The 23708-nt window shown below is 41.5% G+C and overlaps 1 protein-coding gene across 1 annotated transcript in view; it reads right to left on the bottom strand.

Moving 5' to 3' along the window:
* Nucleotides 1-20838, bottom strand: part of caln2 (calneuron 2) — a 30720-nt gene extending 9882 nt beyond the window's left edge. The window contains exons 1-4 of the mRNA XM_063488118.1: nt 20020-20838; nt 14403-14527; nt 9771-9914; nt 7776-7888 (exon numbers count right to left, since the gene is read on the bottom strand). Of these exons, the coding sequence (XP_063344188.1) occupies nt 7776-7888; nt 9771-9914; nt 14403-14520 (375 nt within the window). The 5' untranslated portion in view covers nt 14521-14527; nt 20020-20838. The remainder of the gene's footprint in view (nt 1-7775; nt 7889-9770; nt 9915-14402; nt 14528-20019) is intronic.
* Between the last annotated feature and the right edge of the window lie 2870 nt (nt 20839-23708).

The following is a 23708-nucleotide window of genomic DNA, read 5'->3' as shown; positions in this document are numbered from 1 at the left end:
CCGTGGCCACTACTAAAGCCGCTGATGTCAGTCATCTCTTTTCCACGGATGCGTTCCCAGTGTCCAATCTAAAACCAGTTCCACACATTTCCACTGACTAAAGACGGTGCCAAAAAGCCGGCACCAGCATGGCATCACAAAATTACTGGGCCCAAAATCAGGATCGATGCCAGCAGTGGATAGAGGAGGGGCAAGAGAATCTCAGATGATTTGCAAATATGAAGATTGTTTAAGCTTCTGTTTCTATTTTGTGCATTTAAGCGCTGTGCTCATATTTAGTATTTTATCTAGGTTCCTAAATGCTAGTGTTTTGATTACACCGAACATTTGAAAATTGTCTTGAGAAGGAACAAAATTCTGTGTCATAAAATGAATTCCTTTTGTTACGATAAAGAAAAAAAATCTTACACATAAAATTCCCCAAATTATTAGCTAATTTGTGGATCTTCTGATTTATAACAGATCTCGAGTCTGCAAGAAAAGAAAAAAGTGAATCATAACTGATATATTGACCCATTAATAGAAATGTCCTTGAACAGGCATGGATACACATGATAAGAAGGACACGGTATTGTGTCAGGTCTTTATGTATTTTGCACGTCCACTTCTCTGTGCTCTGCAAATGTGTATTGATTCCAGTCTAACTGTTCGTCTTGCCTTTCCTGGGGATTTACGCTTTAATTATGGAAACATGCATTTGGATGCATACTCACACACAAACCCACACAAATGAAAGCAAACTTGAGACACTGCAGTAAATAACTGCAGACACAAAACTGCACAGACAGACACCCTCTCTGGGTTTCTATCTCATCCACTTCTCCCTGTCTGTCTCTTTCTCTCTCTCACACACACACACACACACACACACACACACACACACACACACACTTACACACAAACCAACACCCACGCATGCAGATGCTTTTATTTGGCTAGCTAAGGTAAAACAACCCATAGGAGATTATTCACAATTTGGCAAACATGAAACTAAAGCAACTTTTATTTTCAAAAGGACAAAAGTGACAGGAGTGGGTAAAGATAGAGGGGCTGTAAGACACAACAAACAAGATTCAGTGCAGGGGTATGAGTTGTAATCATCTTAGCAAGAGCTGAAAAACAAACTGCAACAACAAATCATAATTCCTGCCTTAAATAAAACTGTCACTCCACCACCCAAAAAGCTGGCAGTGGAACAGGGACCCATCTTCAGATGCTTTTCTTGATTTTTCTGTCATTTCTTCCCATGTTGGGAATTTTTTTTTTCTTATCTCAATGAAACTCACAGAGGGAGCTGACTGCAATGCAAAGTACCCTCAAGCAAATTTGTGATATTGGTCTATGAAAATAGATTGTCTTGACTTCTGTTAAATTTGCAATTAGCATAAAAAAACTACTGTTTAGACTTTTAACTGAATCATGCTGCCTTGTGTGGTGCTCCGGGGCAAATAAATAGGGTTTGGTAGCAGCAGTTGGAGGGCATGAGCTGCCTGACTTCTGCTATCCTTCTTGCCATAGCTGTCTCTAAACTGAATAGATACAAGGAAATGGAGGAAAACCTCTTCGGACTGCAGCCGCAGGACAGACGACATGACAGGTGAGGGCAGGAGCATGGAGAATGTACAATGTTCCCGACTGGCTGTCGAGTGGGTGAACTCCACAGTGGTACCTGTTACTAACCAGCAGAGTGATTTCTCCTCCTGCCAGGTCTCTGAAGGACACTGACATCCCCCCTCCCCAAACACACACACACACACACACAATGAAGACCAAGAGTTTTCCTGTCAGAGCATTTTGTCTTTCTCTGACTGAACTCAAATATGTCATTTGTGTGTCTCTCGATATAGAAATGTGTGTGTGTGTGTGTGTTTATGTGAGTGAGTGGTTGACAGAGAAGCAGCAGGGGATCACAAGCAGTGACCGGTGACATATCGAAGGAGCCAGGACACATCAATCAGAGGAACAGGTGCTTACACGCCGTCCTTCCTTACTAATCCTCCTGCCCTCGAACAACACAGGCTTGTTTCGTCACTCGTCCACCTGCTTCGTCTTCTGACCCTTTCTCTAAAAAGTCACCCAGAGCGACATCCCGAAAGCAATGTTTCTTTTATTCTGTACACTTCCCCCCTCCCGCCTAGTTCTTCTGTCTTGCAGCAGTACTGTCACAGTTAGGTGTCATCTTCAAGTTCAAGTAAACTTTTTGTTTTTTTGACTGCATGTAGCAGTGCAAAATTGACTTAAAAAAAGGCAGAAGCTACAGCCAACCAGAAATGAATAATAGATAAACAAGAGCCACAGGAACAGAAGTCAATTGCAGATGTATGTGAGGGAATAAAACTGAAAATAAGAAAATTCTCAATTGAAAGTTGCTGAAACTCACTAGGCACCATACTGGTCACTTTTCAAGCACATGTGTTAAAGTAATCCACTTAATCTCACTGCACTTTGAATATGGGGATACAGGGACACAACATTTTTTAAAACGCACTAATCTTTGCTTATTAGAATGAACACTGTGGTGTGTTTTTAACAGCTGTAGATGCAGACAGTCTTTCCTTTTGGTTTCAGTTTTCATTGATAAAATAACTGACAGCTGGCTACGCTTAAAGAAAAAGAAAACTTAACAAGTTAATGACAGAAATTTAGAACCCTGACTTAAATATCAGTTAATATTTTTAATGAATATTTGACAGATTAATCATCTCTTTGACACATTACATGACTTGAATGAATTAAACCTCTGAGTGCAGTCCCTGTAAAAATTCATCTCTTGTATTTTAAATGGCACTGACTCCAGAGGTGGCTAAAGTACACACTTTCTTTACTTAAGTAGAAACACAGACACTTGTGTTAAAAAAAACAACAAAATAATACCAGCACATGAGAATGAAATGTCATGCCAATCTAAATCTATTGAATGTACTTAGCTGGAATCTCTTATGTAGGACACAAGCAGGGAAATAGTTATATTTTCTGCTGCCTACATTGTAGATGGGTGACTATTCAGGTGCCTCCAAACCTGAATAGACAAAACTTGTGCAGAAACGTGATGCTGCGGCAGTTAATGCCAAGAAAACAATCACATTCATTGCAAATTCACCACAGTACGACAAGCTAACCTGTCGATCTTGCATTAAACTGCCGAGCAATTTCAGTCTTGGAATAACACAAAGTTAGCATATCTCAGTTTATTTTGCAGGACTTTTCACAATATGAAATACAGAATTTATTAAAACATATCAAATACAGATCCATTATCTGTCTAAAAATTTAGACATTATGTGTAAGGTTTAAATTTTAGGTTTGTCACTGGGCAGTCTTTACTGTAGTGGCGCGAATGAGGGATAACCAGGGAAGGTGACTAAGGGATGTTGACAACACCACCTGGGGGGAGAGGTACACCCCAGGAAAGATTTTTATAGCCAATGTAGATGTTACACTAGCTACCAAAGCCCACAGGCTCGCTATTAACAGCAGAGGTGAGCAGATCGGTTTTACAAATCAAAGTTTATTAAGAAAAACTACTAAAAGCATAGAACTGTAAAATCAGAAAGGTTCTTAAGGTAGCAGGGCTGAGACTGCAAGACTGTTAATTAAAACACTTTATTAACAAACAATGATTAAAACGACAAGGCTCACTGCCACCCTAGTAAAATAACAACTCGATAAAATAACTAAACAAAATGGTGGAGACCGGCCACTTGAGGAGGCAACCTACCCTACAGAGAGGAGTGCCCCAGGGTGCCACCAATTACTCACCCATGTAGTTCCACTGCAAACCTCACACTGAAATCTAAATGGTGCAATCTACCTATGCCCGGTGTGTACACGCTCATGCATCGGTGAGGGGATTCCACCTCACGTGCCTAGCCCCTCAACACGCGGCCGCACCTCCACTAAAGCAACAAAACAAAGCATAAAACATTAAACAAATTAGTAAAAGATAAAACAAATACACCCTAAGTTACAGTACTTTATAAAAGCAAGATTTAAAATATAGCAAACAATTCCGAGTAAAAGACCATAAAACCAGGATTCAGTCGAGGCCAGTCCATAAAGGTTTGTAAGATAACAGGCCACAACAAGACAGAATAAAACCGAACAAGACGGAACGAGACAAAACAAGACAGCAGCAGCATGGCACAATCCACTCTCTAAAGGACAATACTAAAATGAACAGCTTTCATGAGGAGATCTGCAGTGCTTAGCTGGCTAACGCTCTCAGCCACCTTGGATGGGAAAAGACTACCAAATGCCTCCGTGTGGTCGTGAAGCACAGCTGTTTCTTATAGGGCCTCTAATTAGCAGCTGGGAAGGTGTGGATGTTAGTGCTGCATTCGCTGACATCACGTAAAATCCTACCCCAAAATCTACTTCACTACATTACCTTTAAATCTAACCTCTCTTCTCCCTCTCCTGCCCTGTCTTTCTTACATCTTTCTCCATCTCTGAGAGCACTTTTTTCTCTGGCTGGGAAATAGAGTAGCTACATGTTTAGCTGGCAGACACAGTGTGCGACAAACTGCGCACAAACAGTCTGTATATTTGCTGATATTTCTTGAGCTGCATTTGAAATGTTGCATACTCCCTTTATGCTTGCTCCTCTTCTGTAGAGCAAGCTAGATACTCACATACTACAAACACAACTCACGGATATCTACACAGCTCTGAAGTTTGCCCTGTTGAAGTGTAAATTTTACTACAGCAAAGTAGAACCAAGTTCAGTCTCTTGAAGATTTGCAGGCGTCTTAAGTAACACTTATTATTACACGTATTATTCTATATGTCAGCTGCGATACACACTACCTAATTACTTTTGTACAACTTGAATTTTGACATGTACCTACCAAAAACAACATGTGCAACATTTGACTTCAGTACCAAACACAACAATTTGACAGTTGTTGCAAACATTTGCGCATATACTTCTTCCACAGTGAAAACAAAAACAAGGCTACAGCACATTTTACCTGCAATGCCTGGAAAGAATCTGCTGACAGATTTTGATGACATATGATTCTGCTTTCTGAAAGCTGTTGGGCTCATCAGCTATAATTGATAGTGAAGTTACAACTACATGTATAGCAAGTATAAGTATAGCAATACACAATTTGAGATGCTGTTTTTTTTTTATAAAACACGATGTTTTAAAATAAGTCACTTAAAAAAATCGTTTTGTTTCATTTAACCCTTTACCTCTAATGAATAATCTAATTGTTCCTTTCTGTGGTTTCGATTACCCTTTTCTTTCCTACTTAATCTTCTTTTTATAAACTGCAGTCAAGCTTTGTAGCTCCTCTTTTTGCTCCAGTTCCTCATGATTTCTTGTTTGGATTATTCCTTGTGTTTCTCCATGTATGACTCTTTGTCTGTTCTTGGACTTTCGCTTCAAACTTCAATATCTGTGATATTTTTGTCTCTTTTGCCTGCTCCCTGCCTACTCTGGTTGCCCCGCTGGCTCATAAACCTTGCATGCCTCATTACAGGTTTGGGCTTTCTACTCTGGTGGCCAGTGTTTGGGTCCTCTCATCACTGTAACATCACACAATACATGGTTTTTGCAAATGAGGTTAAACATGCTTTGGTGGCAGGAGTAGCTCAGGTGGTTGAGCAGGCTGGCCTTTAAATGTTGGGTTGGTTCAATGCCCGATTCCTCCTGTCTGCATGTTGTGCCTGTGAACATGAATCCAGGAAATGCTCCTGGCATGTTTTGGAAAAATGTGGAAGCCCATTAGGACAAAAACATGTCTGCCAAATAAATGTAATGAAAGGCTGGCCACAATCATAACATGATGGCGATCCCACAGACCTCCTTCCCACTCTCTCAGCATAAACATATTTCTCATAAGCTATAAACACTGTCAAGATATTGGTTTAAAAACTGTTGTTTGTACCACAGCTGAAAAAAAGCGACTGTCTTTAGGTGCCGCAGCTTAATTTGCAATGGAAGAGTGGGTGCTAGCTTTCTCAAATCTAATTTACCGGCTGTCAGAGCGAATGCGGTAACTTGATTCAGGAGTTTTTCAAAGCAGATATCTAAAGCTCAGTGAGATCGCACTCACACCACGCTACAGTGGAAAATCAACAGTGAACCAGAAGAGTTTTTTCAGAGGTACACCAAACAAAAAGGATGCAGAATCACATGACCGCGCACAATTCAATAAACACACACACATAAACAGGTACGCACAGCAGTTCCACTCTCCTCAGTGAAACCATCATGCATCTCTCAGTGCGCAGATATTATTCGAATATACTGAACTGAGTCATTATGGCCCATCACAATGTATCCATCATGGCGGACCTCTTCCATCTCTCTCAACATGATGACTCTGCCTCTTTTCCCGTCTCCCACTGAGGTCTGTGGAAAATAAACAGGCTCACAAACACACACACAAAATCCGCCCCCCCCCTTTGCTTTTCCTACATTGTTTTGCTCCATCCTCCCCCTTGTGCTTCTTGACTCTACTGTCATTTCCCCCCCCATCTCTTCTTCCTGTTTTTGTGAGGTGAACATTTCAAATCACCCTTGAGATGCACACTGTCTGCGACCTTCATGAATCACAGTTTCTCTTACTCCGTCTGTCACCCCCCCCCCGCCCCCCCCACCCACCCTTTTTTTTTCTTGTGTGCTTTTCCTTTGTACTCCGATATCTTTATGTGGGGCATCCCCCCACACCACCCCCACAAACTCCCCATCCCCACTTATTGTCCAGCTCTTCTCTCTATTCTGTCATCTCTTTCAGCCTCACTGGCTGGCACACTGTCTGTCTCATTTATAAAAGGTGTTCTGTTTCACACAGCATTCCTCGTTTTAAAAATTGGCTTTTTTTGTTGTTGTTTTTTGCAAGAATTTTCTTTGTTTTGTGAATGCGCGTGAATGGCTCGTTGTTTCACCAATTATATTGTCTAAAGTAACTGCACATTGAAACCTAGGATGAAGAATGCAAATGTGGCCCTGTGTGTGTTTGTAACCTGAAAGGCACACACACACACACACACTTCTACATTTCAATGAGTCACCCTCTAAATGTTTCTCCTCTCATTTGACTCAAGGAAAGCACAGAACAGCTTCCTGAGCACTGTCGCTGTGCTCATCCAACCGTCCTCGCACTCAGCCTCCTCCCTACACATCAAAAGCGCACGTACACAAACTCAAAACTTTGCACTTTTCATTATTGTTGCATGTCTTACCTACGAGGCACAGAAAAAAGACTCAGAGAGAAGCTAATTTCTGTCTACAACAATTTTCAAAAACAAAGTAAGCACATTAAAATTGTGCAAATGAGCTTCATTTACTGTGGTGCCTAATTTGAACAGTGCATCCCCGAACTCTTCATTATGATAATGCTCTCTGCAACACTGTAAATGATAAACACATGCATGCCCAAAAATCTCCAACACACACACACACACACACACACACACACTTACATAAAGAAACACACTTAATTCTCAGCAGGTCTCTTTTCCTTTAAGACTCAGATCCAAAAAGGGGAAAAAAAACTATGCAAGGGAACAGCAAAAGCAGGTAGGGGGGCTGAGAGTGTATTTTGTGTACGTGTGTGTGTTTTATGCATGCCTGCAGAGTTCTTGGAGAAACTAGGGCTGTTCTCAAAGATGTAAGACTTGTTCTGACTGTTAAAATACATAGTCAGAGGTGAGGTGGAAGAAGTAAGAGGAAGCATAAGGGATTGAACTGATAAATGATGAGGAGAGTGAGTGATGAGCAACAGACTGTTGACCAGCTGGGAGGAGGAAGCTTTGTCTCTCACCTGCCAGAAGATGTTGTCAATGGTGTTGCCTAGAAATCCTTCTCTGTTGTCAGATGACAGCAGCTTGGGCCCCAGTATCGTCATGAACTCCTCGAAATCCACCTGGCCGTCCCCTGCAGGTAGACAAACACACACACAGAAAAAGAGGAGCAAGGAGACAGACCAGCACAAAAAAACAATCAGACACTGAGACAGGAAGGCTGGCAGAGCAGAGTTAAATAATGCATTTTATGACAAAGTTAATTTCTTTCCAGAAACAAAGGAGACAGATCAACAGATGGGTGTGTGCTTTCATCCATGACGAGCACTCGTGCAGCATCGGCCTTAATTCACCTTTCGGATACAATGTGTGGACCTGTACGAGTGTGTGCCTGTGTGTGTCTGTGGGACTGATTTTTGTGACAATTCAGGGATCATTTGGTAGATTTAAATTCAAAAGAGACAACTTTGCGTGTGCTTGCATTATGTATTCTGCAGCCGCATGTTGTTATAGATAACAGTCAACAGGCAGCGCCCCGTGGAATAAATACACGCTGAACGTCACTATGGCAGCACATTGTAAACACCATAAAACACCCAGACTTATTACACTGTATATTGCCAATATTGATTTTATGACCAGTTAAAATTGTTATCTAATGTTCGGTTTATCACGCGTTATCGTAAGGAGCATATTAGACGCATTAGTAGTCTGGACAAGGTGCGGTAATGCTGTGTGAGAACACCGTTGTGTGTGTCAATTATTTTTTTTATTCCTTGCTGAAAATTATTTGCAATTTGGAAGATATAATAGAGAAAATCATTCAGGAAATACTCACAGATAACACTAGAGAGCCTGAACATTTTCTATAAACAGACCAACAATTCAGTATGTTGAAGTTTTCGGTATATGAAGACATTCTTCCGAAGAAACTATATATCTTCTTATACTTATTACAAAATTATGCATTTTTTTCCAGTAAATGTTTTATTATCACTTTTAAATTATTTTTCAAAAATGACTAGGAGATTACAGACCCATAAAATAAACCATTATCTTGTATTATAGGATATTGCGCACATGAAAGAGCATCAGCTTGGTTCCAAAGCCTGACTACAGCTTCTCAAAAAAAATTTGAATTAACATAATATAGAATAATCTTATTTTTTAAGACTATTTGCCTAAAGCTGAGGGAAAAGGATAATGCCGGATATCAGAGGATCAAGAATGCTTAAGAACTGATTTAATTATACATATAAAATACATCCGAAGAACTGTGCAGGTTTTCTGACACCTTATAAAATTTCTCATTCTTAAAATAATTTTGCCTTTCAGTGCTTTATGAGCGGTGACATGGGGATGATAGCAGTCAGGGGTAAAGGATTTTAAAAGAGATACTGTCTCTCAGCAGAACAAATGGCAGCGCTGCTCTCAGGCTGCTCATGGAAGCCAAAGCAAAAAGCTTCTAGCTTTGACCTTTGATATTTACAGCGAGCAGTGAAATCAAGAGCAGGCTGATAAGAACCAGCCGAAAGATTGACTAGCTGGTTTGTGATTCAGGGACTGCTGATGAGAAATTGCGGCCCTCTGAGAATTTACAAGCAAAGCAGGAGTTTAAGGAGGAGGCAGGTTCTCTCTCTGTCGTCTCCAGGTGAATTTATTTTAGATAAGTGACCACCTGCTGCCATTTAGGCACTTCAAAGTTTGAAGGACACTGTAACTAAAACTAAAACCCCTTTTTAGCCTCAAGCAAGTGAAAGAGGAATTAAGTTCTGCAAGACTGCATTACTTAAGTCATTTACACTTCATTAAAAATGCAACACATTTAAACATAATGATAAGCTTCTCTCTAAAAGGATAACATTACAACATTTTTTTATTCCAATGTAAACACAAATATTTTATGTAAAACAGTCGCACATGCAGGGTTGCACTCTGTGTTTTGCATATGTGAAAATGCATGGTTTGCTGCTCCATGCATGCACCCAAGAGTGTGTCCTTATGTAGCATCTTACCATCCATGTCCAGTCTCTGCATGATGATGGCCAGCTCCACTTCACTGGGCATGTAACCCAGGGAACGCATGGCCATGCCCAGCTCCTGTTTGGAGATGAAACCATTCCCATCACGATCCAGAACACGGAACGCCTCACGGATCTCTGCGCAGCAAACATACAACACATCGCTGTGCATCACTGTCAGTCTCTCAGCTTCTTTATCTTGTTTGAGGAGATAAGACACATGTTTAAAAAGTTAAACCTACACACTTATCATAGATAAAACTCTCTGTAAATATTTATCTTGTTGAGGTCACTGTGTTGGTTTCTGGTTAGTTGGGAATAAAGTTGCAAACTTCTTAATTTATGTTATAAGCTGGAAAGCAAAACAGCCAGTGAAATCTCTTTATTGGCATTTCCCAAACCTTCTCTTTCTTGTGTTTATATTAAATTATGTTTTGTTTTATTCATTTACATTAATTCATTCATATTTAAGTTACTTTGATTGATACGCAAAATGCAATTGCGTTAATAGTGATTGTTTCTGTCTTTGGGAACAAAGCAGCATGGTGTCGATTAAACTTCTAGGGGCTGAACTGCACGGATTGTTCATTAAACAAGATTACCACAAACCACAAAAAAGTGGCAAACATCAATATTTTTCACATCAGCAATCGATCAAATGCCTACTTGTACGTTAAATGGGTCACAACGAGTGACAGTCAGTTCCTCTCAGCTCTATAGAGTTTCTGCTCACATTTTTGAATTTCCAGCCTTAAGCATGACTGTTTGCATTCAGTCTCACATGCTGCTGCATGATGCAGCTGTTTTCTGCATTGTAGCTACCACATCTCACAGGTTATTGGCCGTAAAACAACAAATATGACCTTGACCTTGAGCATAATATGGGTGATCATTGTGTTTAAGTGTGATTAAATTCTGGGCAACGCTGCAGGAGGAGCAGCGATTCTTGTGAATTCCAGACAAATGAATGAATGGATAAAGGTACAATGAAGATTTTGTATGGCATGGGCTCACTGGTCATTTGGATGAATGAGCTAAAAGGCTTCCTTGACCTCTTTGTGCACAACCTGCTCGGCTCCAAACAGCAGACAGACAAATTAGCTGCTAGCTGATGGACATGAAGCGGCAGGACAGAAAATCCTTGAGAGTTTATAGAGACAAAAACAAAATCCAAACGAAAAAAAAAAAGAATATATATATATATATATATATATATATATATATATATAATTTAACCCAACAATTTCTGTGCCAAACTTAATGCTAATCATTTTAATCGCAGGTCAAAGTCATGTGACTTATTTGGAATGTTGTCAGGGAAACTGACAATGTTTTAAATCTGAGGGCAATTGCAAACAACCCGCTCTCTGGTTCAGTTTAACAACAATGTTCATACCGTCTCCAGCCTCATAAGATGAAAACCTAAAAATGCAACAGTGAGTCATCAGATGGTGTCAGGGAGATGGACTAATCCATGGGAAAGAAATTAATCATTAACAGGATTTAACAGGTTTGTAGCTGGTGCTGAAAGGTGCTTCCCTGGTGTTGATAACAGGCTTCCCCATTAACTGGAAGTGCCACAGACAAATCAAGGTGAGAGTGATCTCCCGCCCTCGCTCCCTTCGTCCCTCTCTCCCTGTTCTTGCTCTTTTACATCTTTGTGTACTTATTGTATTTTACAAACCCCAAGGGAACTGTCCCAATCCCTCCACGCAGCACAATCACCACAAGCACTGCCAAGAGCATTTCCGACTCTCTCCTCCCACATAAAAGGCTTACTTCTATCTTCAAATTGTAAGTAAACACACAGCTTGCAAGGCATCTATCTTTTCATGCAACAGAATTACTCAAATCTCCGAGGACCGTCTTACAAAATACGTTGGTCAATCTCGGGGCTAATTACCTGTCAATCAGTTAGCGCTGTCTGAGAAGAGGAGGAGGGAGCTCTGATTTGGAGTTAGGGGTCGAACTCATCGACGCAATGAAGACGACAGAGGTGGGACAAGCTTTGCAGGACTTTATCTAATATCTTTTAGCGAGCAAGCATTCAGTGCGTTGCGGATCTTTTTTTGCTTCAGGGGTCGGAGCGGGTGCCATTTCACCTGGCATTCTGCAAATCTTTACAGAAGGAACACAATCAAAAACACAATTTCCCAAAGTCTAATCCCTTTCCAACCTTAAACAATGAATTTTACATGAAGTTCATCTCTCTGTGTCTCTCTCAGGCCTCATGTCATTAATATTCTTATCCTGACATGCAGCTCCTTCCTTCCTCTGTGTATTAAGTCAGCCTCAGATCTGTCTCCTATGCCTGTCTTTTCACTGTCAGTTGCGTGAGAGCTGAAGTTCAGTCACAGCCCCCGCCTAAGCCTGTAAATATCCCCTACGGCTGATAACTAGACTCAAGCACCATGCCACTGCCTCCCCCAACAAAATAAAGTGAGAAACAGAGGCGAGGGATTGGGAATGCGGGTGAATGTGCGGCCTCCCAAAACAAAGTGAAATGTATTTGTATGCAGCTCAACAGTGAAGAGTAGATTTTCAACAGGGTACAAATGAGCTAGTCCCTGATATATTACCGTGAAATGCCTGCGTGTGTTCGTGTGTTAGGCTCCAACCCTGCCTGTGCATGACTCCGTATTATGTGGTCAACCCCCAGGACTATACATGTTCTTGATGTGATTGATGAAATGCCTTAAAACTAGAGAAATGATAGGAGGGATCTACACAGGGGTGATTAACTAGCTTTCTATCTGCACTAACAGATGATCCTAGAAGAACCTTCAGCATCTCTCTGAAGTGGGATTAGGAGTTTTCAAATGCTGGCAGCACATACCACTGATATTTGGTCCACATCAAACAGTCCCATTGCTTACAACGAAGCTGTAGCTGACAGGCACTAGATAAGACCACATCAGGATGTCTGGAACCTAAGAGTCCAGATTCAATTTATATAAAAGCTCTACATACGGCCAGACTACTTTCACGTTCTTGCTGCCCTTGACTAACAAGACACAGACAGAGGCCAACCAGACTAATGATGATGAGACGTTTTACTGTACCCGCTCTGCTCGCAGTAAAGCAACTGTTTTATTGAACTGGGTTGAGTTTAGTTGTGCACAAGGGACGCTGGATTAAAAGATTTATACTACAAAGTACTTCATACCAAAGCTCATTCGAGCAAGCTACAATGGGCCACATGTATAAGCACAAACAAACAGGCACAGTCAGAGAGTCAGAGACAAACTCTCATGCTCTCATTCCTCGGTCTATGGCAGGATTAGCTATTTGTTTCATATCAAAGCACAACCACAGGGTATGCATTTTTTTGCAGTGGAGAAGTCTTTGTTTTGTACACCTGGTCAATCACATCAAATCAGGACCCAGAAGTACTGCATGCACAGCATGATTTTGGATCACTGCAGAAAAGCTGGCACTCAGTGAAGCGTGCCCATGATGTATAAATTCAGTAAAAGCCAGTTTAAAGGAAAACCCTATTTGTTTCCCCAGGTTAAAGCGCAATAAAGATAAATTTTCACTCACCAAAGTAATCGCCGGGAAAGAAAAGCATAATTACGTCAAATTAGTTGCCATTTAATTTACCAGCAACACTGGCAGTTAGTACCTCTATAACGATCAACCCTGTAGGACACATCTACTGTTTATTTTGGATGTCGAATTTGATTTAGGAAGTCTTTCTTCCTACTGTGGTAAATGTTTATACGGTTACATGCGCATCAACACAAGAGTCGAGGCAAGTCTTGGGCTGAAACAACCCAACATTCACTAGAGAAAAATAAACAGCCTGCACATTGCACCATGAAAACCTGCTCTTCATCAGACCTTTATGAGCCAGACGCTAAAAAAGTTAGTTTTCATGATGCAATAAACAGATAAAACTTGGGCCCCACAGTGGGTTAGATGTTGATTCTTGTGTTTATAACATGGCGGAGTTGCAGTTTTATCACTTTTTTTTCCTGGTCCTTATAAATCTGACTAACTGTGGGGATTTGTTTACAAAGAGTCTGTGAACCAGTTTAAAGGGAACACTTGTGCCTGTTGCTCTACTGAATCCATGTTTTTTTTTAGTAATGTTGCTAGATTCCTCATAGTAGATTAATATCATAACTGATAAAACCATTGGTCAGAGCAGCAAAAATAAACCTCCTTAAAATAGTCTTTTTCTGGTTATTTACACACACAAACATTAAAAAAAGCTGTATTTTAGCTCAAATTATTAATGTGCAGCGTTGCTTTCCAAGAATCTATTTGCCACATCAAAGCCTTTGGTGCGAACACATAACATCAATTTTCACACAAGATGAATTTGAATTGAAAACTTAAATTACCATACCAGTATCAACTGGTCATATATACATTCTGTCAGACACTGCTTCCTTCTGAGCCCATTGAATTGATTTTATTTCCTGAGCACTATAATTGGAAACCAATGAATCCAGTCAAGCTCAGACAAAGTGGCTAAATGGAAAAACTTTTCCTCTGGAGACTTGGAGCAGTGTAACTGCATTGTTCTGGCAGCGAACCATTAATTGCTAGTACCTCACACTTCATTCTGCATCCCCACACACTCCCCCCTTCTCTCGCTCCCTTTGTCAGCACACTCACCTCCCAGCTCCTCAGTGGAGAGGCTGGTTAGCTGGAAGGCTTCGTTCCCCTCTGCCAGGGAGCTGCTCAGGTAGTTGTCTGGATAGAGCAGGCCCGCCCGCACATGGTGGAATGGCATCTTCTCCCTGCAGAGCACACATACACACAATCTAAATAAGCTATGCATGCCACAGGTAAGAATGAGGTGAGAATGTGTGGCAAAGCATGGGTATTCTAAGCAGTCATGAGCCCTTTTTTGGAAACACGAGCTCCTGCTAAGGCAACATTGTTCCTTCCACACTTCTAATGTTCATTCCAGTCGCCTCCTTTCAGAATCACAGTGACAAATTATGTAATCACATTATAATTCAATGGAGTCACAGAAAATATTCCACTACTATTGTTCTGATAATACCCTCATAGTACAGTCAGGCGATCCATCTCCTATTGTCTTTGTCCTGCTTGGTCTTTGTTCAGTCTCCTTGGTCCACAGAGGAGAAGCGCCACACGCTTGCCAGATATAATTTCTTCTAACCCTCCCTGTCAGATCTGCTGACTAGCTGTCCCTCCAGACAGTCCCAAACGCCACCCAACACCTCGCCGAGACACCTCGGTGCGAGACAGGGCATCAATCAACCGTGGCCCACGCTGTCGTATGATCAGAGCGATTCTCTGTTTTGATTCATGAGAGTCATGCCTCTGAGGGCTTGTAATATTTTGACACTTTGGCGATATGCTTCATGTTATATTCCTGCCAATAGTACACAGTGAACTGAGCTGAAGTGAGGGAGAAAAAGAAAGAAAGATAGATGGATAGATAGGTAGTTAGGAAGAGATTGAGATCCCAATAGGACTTTGAGAGCCAGCCACTGCCAGACAGGAGAGATAGATTTGGAAGTGGGGGTATCTATGAGATGGGAAACATGGTAGAAATATAAACCATCTCCTCTCCTTCTAGACTGAAATCCTTTTTGGATTTTGGAATCGGAGTGGAGGGAAGAGAATGACACAAAGTGTGCAAAGACAAAAACAGCCTAAAAGGTTAAGAGCAGTGTGATTGCCTGTTCTGATGATCTGTGGAGGGCATCAGGTGTGAAAATTGTATATGTGCATGAGACAGAGACAGAGGCAGACAGCAAACAAAGTGCATGCAGGGAAGTATTTATGTATCCATAGTTTTGTGCGCTCGGAGGAAATTTGCTCTTCAGTCCATCTGCTCCTGGGTCTACTCGTGCCTCACCTCCACATTAAAGGTACTGCGGTCACCGTGGCAACATATATCTGTTCTGCAGACATCGGTGTCAGCCAACAAGATGCTAACACACACAGACACACTGAGGCCTCATTATTAAACATTTCCAATTACTACCTGCAGTGGCTGCATATCACATGGAGAAATAAAATGAAAGCTTAATGTGAGAATATTTGTGTTAATTCATAATTAAAAAGTTCAAATGTTTTCAAACAGTTTAATAGAATCACAGGGCTTTCTCCTTCAGCTATACTTACTTTGGTGTGACCAGTGGAGGGTAGTTGTTACTAACTACTGTTGCTTTGTAACAGACACTGAGCTGTTTTCACACATAAACTTCAAATGCATTCTCACTACTAGAGCTCCAGTTGGTTTTGGAGAAGGGTGGTGCTTACTTAGAGCATGCACAAGGAAGACCACATGGGCTTAACTGGTCATCTCGCAGACTTTAAACTATAAGGAGCTGCAGGTAAAAGAGGCTTTGACATCAGATCAAAGCTATTTGGACGTTTGCTTTGTCACATGCAGCACTACAGAGAAGCGAGAAACAACACAAAAACACTCCAGGGCTGCAGTGCATGTGTGATAATGGCTCATTAATTCTGTTGCTTTTACCCCACATTTACTGCACTTTGCTGCCACGCTGGCTGCTGTTTTGCAAAAATTACTTGAAGGTGCTTTGTGTGGATTGGCAACATCAGTGAAATACAACTACACTGAGATTCAGCTCATTTAGAAACTGGCAGGGCCTTACATGAAACCTTGCGTGGCTGCAGGTTTGAATCCTTCATCTTCATGTTCTCACAGCAGAATTTAATAACTAAAAGCAAGATTTGGGTCATACTTGTCAAGTCATTTTGTTTCATTGTTGCTAAGCTCAGCAGCAGCAGGTAGGTAGTTGAACAGCTTTATAAACTGTCTTCCCCTCACCTAATCACATTATTACTTAAGACTCCTCTTAATTTGTCTATGTTAGCCTGCTGCCCATTAACGAAATAGTATTAACAATAAATTAAGACAATTAAAAATGACTCTTACTTTGTATTGTGGTAGAGAAAAAAAGTGCTAAAATAACTTAAAATAAATATTTCCCATTAAGTAACCCAGCACTGGGATATACATGTCATCTCAGTCTGAACTAAAACTAAAAAAATAAACATTGCATCTGGGAAAATGTGCAAAAGATGAGAAGGTGACAATCTCCTAGTGAAATGCAGCATTGATGCAGAGTTTTATTGCCACTGACGTCATTTTTTTCATTCAACTTATATGTTTCATGTTCAATTTATTTATTTATTTTTTTTGTAATTTTTGCTGTCAGATTTTGTTCATTCACAGTGACATAAATCTAACCCCATATTTGAGCACTATGAATGCTGTCCAGTCTAAAAATGTGGCATTATCTGCATATTTGATAAGACACTCCACCCTCCAGTGCTGCAGTTAAAAGCTATACCATAGTTACTTTTGATTTGGGGGATTCAGAACAAGTCATGCGCATAACCTGATCCTTGCTTTTGGCACATTTGTGCTGATGTATGCATGTATGCTGTTTATTTATCATGGTTTAGCAGTCTGCTGCGGATATCCAGTATTTAGCCTATGGGAACAAAACGACGACAGCAGTAATGAAGATTTAATGTGTGAACATTAGCCACAGAATAAATTCTCAAATTCTTCAACGACTCAAATAAGCAGGAAATGAGAATTATTCAATCAGTGGACAAATAAATAAGACATATGATATGAAATTAATATGAGAATGTATTGCAACAGTCCATCTGTTCCCACAATTGTTCCCCTGACAGAAACGCCCACTCACTCGTGGCAAAAACCAGCAGACACGCGTGCACAAAAATCAAACACTTGCACACCGGTCCTTTCTCTCTGTTGTTTTCCATCCTTCCCTGACATTCTCCTGTATATTTTTGGATGTTGGGTTTTTTTCTACTTGTGAAATCACCCACTGTTGTCACAGAGATGGACATTAGCGCTGACATGATTTAGCAGAGAGCCACCATCTGATAAGCTTCATTCACTGTGTGAGAGCAGGATGAGGAATAGTGGAATAGTGGACATAAAGGCAGGTGTGTTCGTGGGGCATGCAGGGGCAAAGGGGATGAAAGGAGCAAATCAAAGTGGGCTGACTGACAGTGTTTGAACTGTGGGGTCACTTGCACCCCAGGTAGCCCATTTTCAAGTCTGCAATGGTGGTGATCAGAACAGATTTGAGCTCAGAGAGGAGAGGCTGAGATGAAGGGAAACGAGGTTCTGTGAGTGAGAGAAAAAAAAATGTTGCATAGGGAAAATGGAGAATAATGTTTTTTTTTCTCACCTTCCTCACCTCTTCCCCATGGAGTAAAATGCATTAGCAGAATAGTAGGAAAGAGATGAGGGGATCACACCATTACTTTTTTTCCAGCAGCGTATGCACAGTGCAGCCATCAAAAGCAGGCAATCCTACAACAGAATAACAATATCAGATTTTCTCTTCCACATCAAGGAGAACTGGTTTTTACTTCTACTGCAGCCAACAGTTAACCATCGAAACATACAACTACTAACTACAACTAAGCCATTAAACATCATCCAAGGCTTCTCTGATGTGCACGAGAGCTGTAAGCTGGCCCAGGAGATAGATACCAGATAAATGAACCAATGATCCTCTCTGCACTTCAAGCCAGTAAAACATCATTTTTTCTCTTCATGTCTCCTTCACTTTTAGTTAAAGCCCTTGCCACCTGCCAACAACAATGAAAGACCACAGCTGATCATCTGAAGCACCACTGCTGGAAACAGCTAAACTGCCACTCTGTGATTCATCATCCTTCAGTTACTATAAACCACAAAGGAAAAAGAAATATGGAGAGAAGGTCTTGTGAATTTATGGATCAAAGAAAGACATGCGTAAGATCAACAAGAAGCCCACAATAAAGTTGTGTCTTATTAGATTTACAGATTTTAAACCAACAGAAATGGTTAATTAAATAATTCACTGTGCCTCTGCACAATGTCACATTGTCAGCATCCCACTGAAGTCACCTTGGGCAAACTGTCTAGCTGTCACTGCACAGCTGTGATATCAGTTGTCTTTCTTCTGCCCATCAAGGATGTATTCTAAAAACATCTCTCCAACGAGGCGCTGTATGGGCTGTGAATCCTGCCGCCCAAAGCCCCCTCTGCTGGAGTTCAACTTGGGTCAATTTCAATCCCCATCTGCAGCTGCTGCGCTAACTGAGCAGCTCTGCTGAGTATGTGATCTTATATCAGGTGTTTTGAAAGAGCCTGTTGGATGCTGTAAGCATCCCACCCAACAAGTGGAAAAAAAGCTGGACACTCATGATAGTGTTCCATGCCACGCGCCTCTGCGGCGGAGGGAGCGCAGCTGGACACACACCACTCCAAGCTGCCAAGCTGCTGATCTGTCACACACACTCACCGCAGAATGGGGTGTGCGAGGATTTGAAAATAAAGAAAAACATTCATGTGTGCTAATACCCCCCACCCCCCACCCCAACCTCTTTATAAGAAGACTACACGGAAAAACAAACAAACAAAGTCGAACTAAATCTACACTCCCAATTACCTATAATACCCACCATCCGTTACCATCCACAGGCGAGTCTCCTCCAGGGTATCAGATGATGAATGTGTGTAAGGCAGGTGACAGATTTGGCCATCACGCTTTATGACTGTGGAGTTTTAGAGCATCTGGCAATGAGAACGAATACAACTGGGCTTTAGACTGCAGCCAGTCTCCATTTATCAGAACCAATATGTGAGCTGCTAAAGCCTGAGAAAACCGGAGAACGGCTGAAGAAGCCACAGAGCATAATGCATAGAGTGAGATGGAGTGCTATGCACCCTGCTGCGTACTGAGACAATCATATTGTAATTACACTTATGGCGCGTGTGAGATGGACCTATAATCACCTAATCATATCGATCAAACCCACACAGCGCTCTGACTCGCGCAGACAGCTGAAAGACTGAAAGATTTTAAGAAATAATATACATTTTCAGATATGCACACACACACACACACACACACACACACACACACACACACACACACACACACACACACACACACACACACACATCACGCTGTTTTGTCACTTTGTCACCCATTAACAAAAAAAGCACGGCTCACAGCTCGTCAACGCATACTGAGGTCTATATGTGCTCCGCACGCGCATACGCCCACGCGCACACAAGCCCTACACATTCACACGGACGAGATTACAACAGGTGCAGTCGCCTGCGCGTCTCCAAGGCGATCAGAAGGACCGACGCATGGGCTCTAGGTCGCGGTAATCACCTTTATCACCTTTAACACGCCGCCCCGGAGGCAGCACGCTAATTGGCCGTGAGGGTATAGCCTACCTGCCCGTGAAACGACTTTTCCTCCGGTGTGCGAGTCACCCCGTTCTGTTAGAGCACCGTTGGCGGAGACGCTGAAGGTGTTTGTGTGAATTGCCAAGATGTGTTTATTCTGTTTGCATCCGTCCTGTGCTCTTGAGGAGTCCGTCCGACAGTCAAAGATGGACTCATTCAGTCTCTGTGTTGGACCTGCCTGGGGAATTCACCAGCGTGTCATGTGTTCCACACTTTTTAGATAGTTATTTTAAAAAATCAACTGGTTAGATGGGGAGGACGCTGATGGTGGTGATGGTGTGAAATGTTGTCCGTTTTGGCTGAAACACAGACCCACATGAATGGCCTTATGTCCGCTTTCTACATCTCACTTCTCATCGCCATATCTCGAGAATTTGGGGTCGTTTTGGGATGAAGCAGTTGGTAGGTAGAGTGCCAAATCTGCGTCCTATCAGCTCGCCCAGACGAACGCCACCCAGCCGCCCACGGGTCTGGGTCTAAGAACCGGTGCTGCTGTTGCAGCTGCTTCTCTCGGTCGCCTATAAAACAAATTTTAAAAAGAAAGAAATGAAGAAAAAACACGGTTTAATTCAGTCTTCCTTGTCGAATTCAAACCACAGCGTGGATGATGCACGGCGAAAGCTTTGAGCGCAGATCTGTCAAGCAGCAAAGGGACGGGAAGGGATCTCCCGACGCTCCTGGTGCATCTATCACGGCTACTCCTGGTGACAGATTTAACCCATTTGTCGGTCCAGTCCGGTAAGGGAGGGGGCACATAAGGGGGGCGACGGCAGCAGGCTGTGTATAGGTGAGCGGGAAGATATGCGACGCCGTCCTCAGTGGGAGTTGCCCTTCTCTCAGGTGTGTGTGTGTGTGAGAGAGGATGTGAGGTCCGAGCAATTAAGGGTTCAACGAATCACTGAAACAAAGCCCCGGGGAAGTGTGTTTGTGTGTGTGTTTTTTCATTTAGCCATTCTTCACAGCTATAAGAGTCATTGATGACCAATTATGGTGTTTAGGAAGTGACATCAGCCGCAGTACTTAAATGATGCAGTGTGTCTACCCCCCACTCCATCCCTCACTCCCACCACCCTTCCCAGGTCTTCATCTTTTTCATCTTCTTGCAAGATTCAAGGCACCTTCCTCCACCCAAGCCTTTTTCTTTCTTTTCCTTTTATTTTTAAACCACTGTTATTAGACCTTCCTTTCGTTCTTACCAGGCTGTCTGTGTTTCCAGCCTCTGATGAAAATACCCCCATTTTACACTCCGTATACTAATTATATAATAGACCATGTGAAGCCTCAGCTTCCCCCCATCAGTGGGACCGCAGCAGCTCGATTGCAGTCTTTAGCCTTGAGGTTGAAAACTGTGTCTACCGCGCTGCTCCGCCGTAATAATTAAAAGTGGTTGGAGCAGCCCTTTTAAACACCCGGCGCACTCTCCTCGCGCTGGTCGCAAAGGGTTAATACATTATGCGTTCGCCTCAGGGATGTAGCAGCGTGATGGGCCGCTAGACTGCTGTTTCTCCCTGGGATTTGAGACATCAGTGAAAAGTAAAGACAACACAAGCGAGTCATAAATGTTTCACCGTGGCGCTCTGACGGTGCTGTGGGCAGAGTTAATGAGGCTATCGAAGGTTTTGAACCTGACCTAGAAAGGTATGAACTTTACCTCTGTTTTTCTAAAGTTTCCTAAAGATTCCTAAAGCATTTTTCTTGAAGGGGGCGCTGTCCATGGTGCTGAATGGCTCCCCCTTGTTTTCCATTAGAGGCGGGACAAATGAAGGCGAAGTAAAATGCCTCAACATTTAGAAGGATTTGGGATCTATTACGATATATTTTTTTAAAAACACATAAACATATTATCATACTTCATCCCCAAAATAACACTCTATGGCCACTCGCTGACCTTTTTAAATGTCAAAATCTAATTTCTGTACTTCATCTTGATCCGCACTTTAAGGACAGAACTATACAAAAGGTGTCTTTAAAAAATAATAATGTATTTTTTTAGTACAGTTGGTGGACACTAAAACACGTACCACAACGAAACATCTATGTATATATGTAAAGGTGCATATATGTAACTTAAACATTATGACAGGACATTGAGCAAGGTGTTGTCCTTTTCGAGGAAATTCTGAGCATCAGACTGTTTATGCCCTGCATTCATGTGAATCTTTATACACCCATGTGCATCACTATGCAATACTTTCTGTATTGGTTTCAAATAGATTTTTTTTCTCAACTTTTCTCATTTTGTCTTATTATTCAAGACACACAAATAAGTGATTTAATCTTCTTCCTTTTCTGTTAGCCTGGGTTCAGATGTTGGAGGGTAACAAGATGTGCATATATTCAGATGTAGTTCTGCAAGATTTCAAACTTTCTGCATATTCAAAAAGCGTCTTTCAGGATGAGTTTTGTTAATCTTGTACATCTACTCTGAAAAAAAAGAGCATGTTGGATTTATTTAATTCAATAGTGGACATTGGTTGCACACAATTGTTTTGCTTTGGCAGAAACTTAAACAACTGAGTTAAATCAACACAACTCATTTATATTCAATAAACCTGTGCATTTTGTGTTGAGAAAACATGATTGAAACATGTTTAGACGAAGTAAGTTGAGCTCTTGGAATATATTAATTCTTCACAATTTTGTCATTTTATTCCAACACTATTCAATAACCTTTACCCCAGTACTACTTGGTCACTACATGTTGTCTTCATATTACATAATGTTCAACAAAGTCTAGTTAACATAAAAAAATGAATGGATTTACAACAACTTCCATTCTCCTATCTTTATCTGGGTTGCAGGGGCATAACCCCGAAGTGATAGGTTAAGAGGCAGGGTCCACCCTGGACAGCTCACCAGTCTATCACATAGAGACAAACAACCATTTGCACTCACTCATACATGCGTAGTTTAGAATGACCAATTAACCTAACCCTAATAACTGCATGACTTCTAACTGTGGGAGGAAACCAGAATACCCAGAGAGAAACCAGTGCAAACTAGCTAGATTGTAGATTTGAACCCAGGACCTTCTTGCTGTGAGGCAACAGCACTAACCACCACGCCACCAATCCAGGCTTAACAACAGTAAGAAAGCTATGATTACAAGGCTTGATGCAGATAGCAGATAGCATACATGTGGTGTGTGTATAGTTGTCTGCCTCTTATAACTCCAGTGATTTTCCTGCAGTTTGAAATCTTATGTGATCTCGTGAATTTCATGAGTCCAGCAACTAACCACTCTTACTAGATTCTATCATGTCATCTCAACAAGAACAAATTAAGTTGCTGAATTTCATAAAGATCCTACATGATTTAATTGCGTTCACCATAGAAACGTGAAATTATTTTGTTCAAATTACAAGTTAGACTTTTGTAAATGAAACAACTACCCAATTTCCTTTTTTCGGTATAACAAAAAAAGCAGAGGCGGCTGCTCGACTTGACTGAGATGGACGCCTTCCACAAACCACAATCCAAAGCGTGCGAGACGAAATCACGTGCGGTGTTACGAGATTTAACATTGCTATATTATTGACGTACTTCACTCGAACATGATATGAACAATTTAATATACTCTCTCTGCATATCATGTAGTTTCTATAGTTACACTTAACTTTAACCCTGGAGAACCCATGGGGTCAGAGCCGACCCCATTGGTTTTCTAGGGAAACCAT

This window comes from Pelmatolapia mariae, linkage group LG10_11, assembly GCF_036321145.2.
Source record: "Pelmatolapia mariae isolate MD_Pm_ZW linkage group LG10_11, Pm_UMD_F_2, whole genome shotgun sequence".
Lineage (NCBI taxonomy): Eukaryota > Metazoa > Chordata > Actinopteri > Cichliformes > Cichlidae > Pelmatolapia > Pelmatolapia mariae.
Note: the sequence above shows the minus strand (reverse complement) of the source record. Positions and strands in the feature narration are given on the sequence as shown.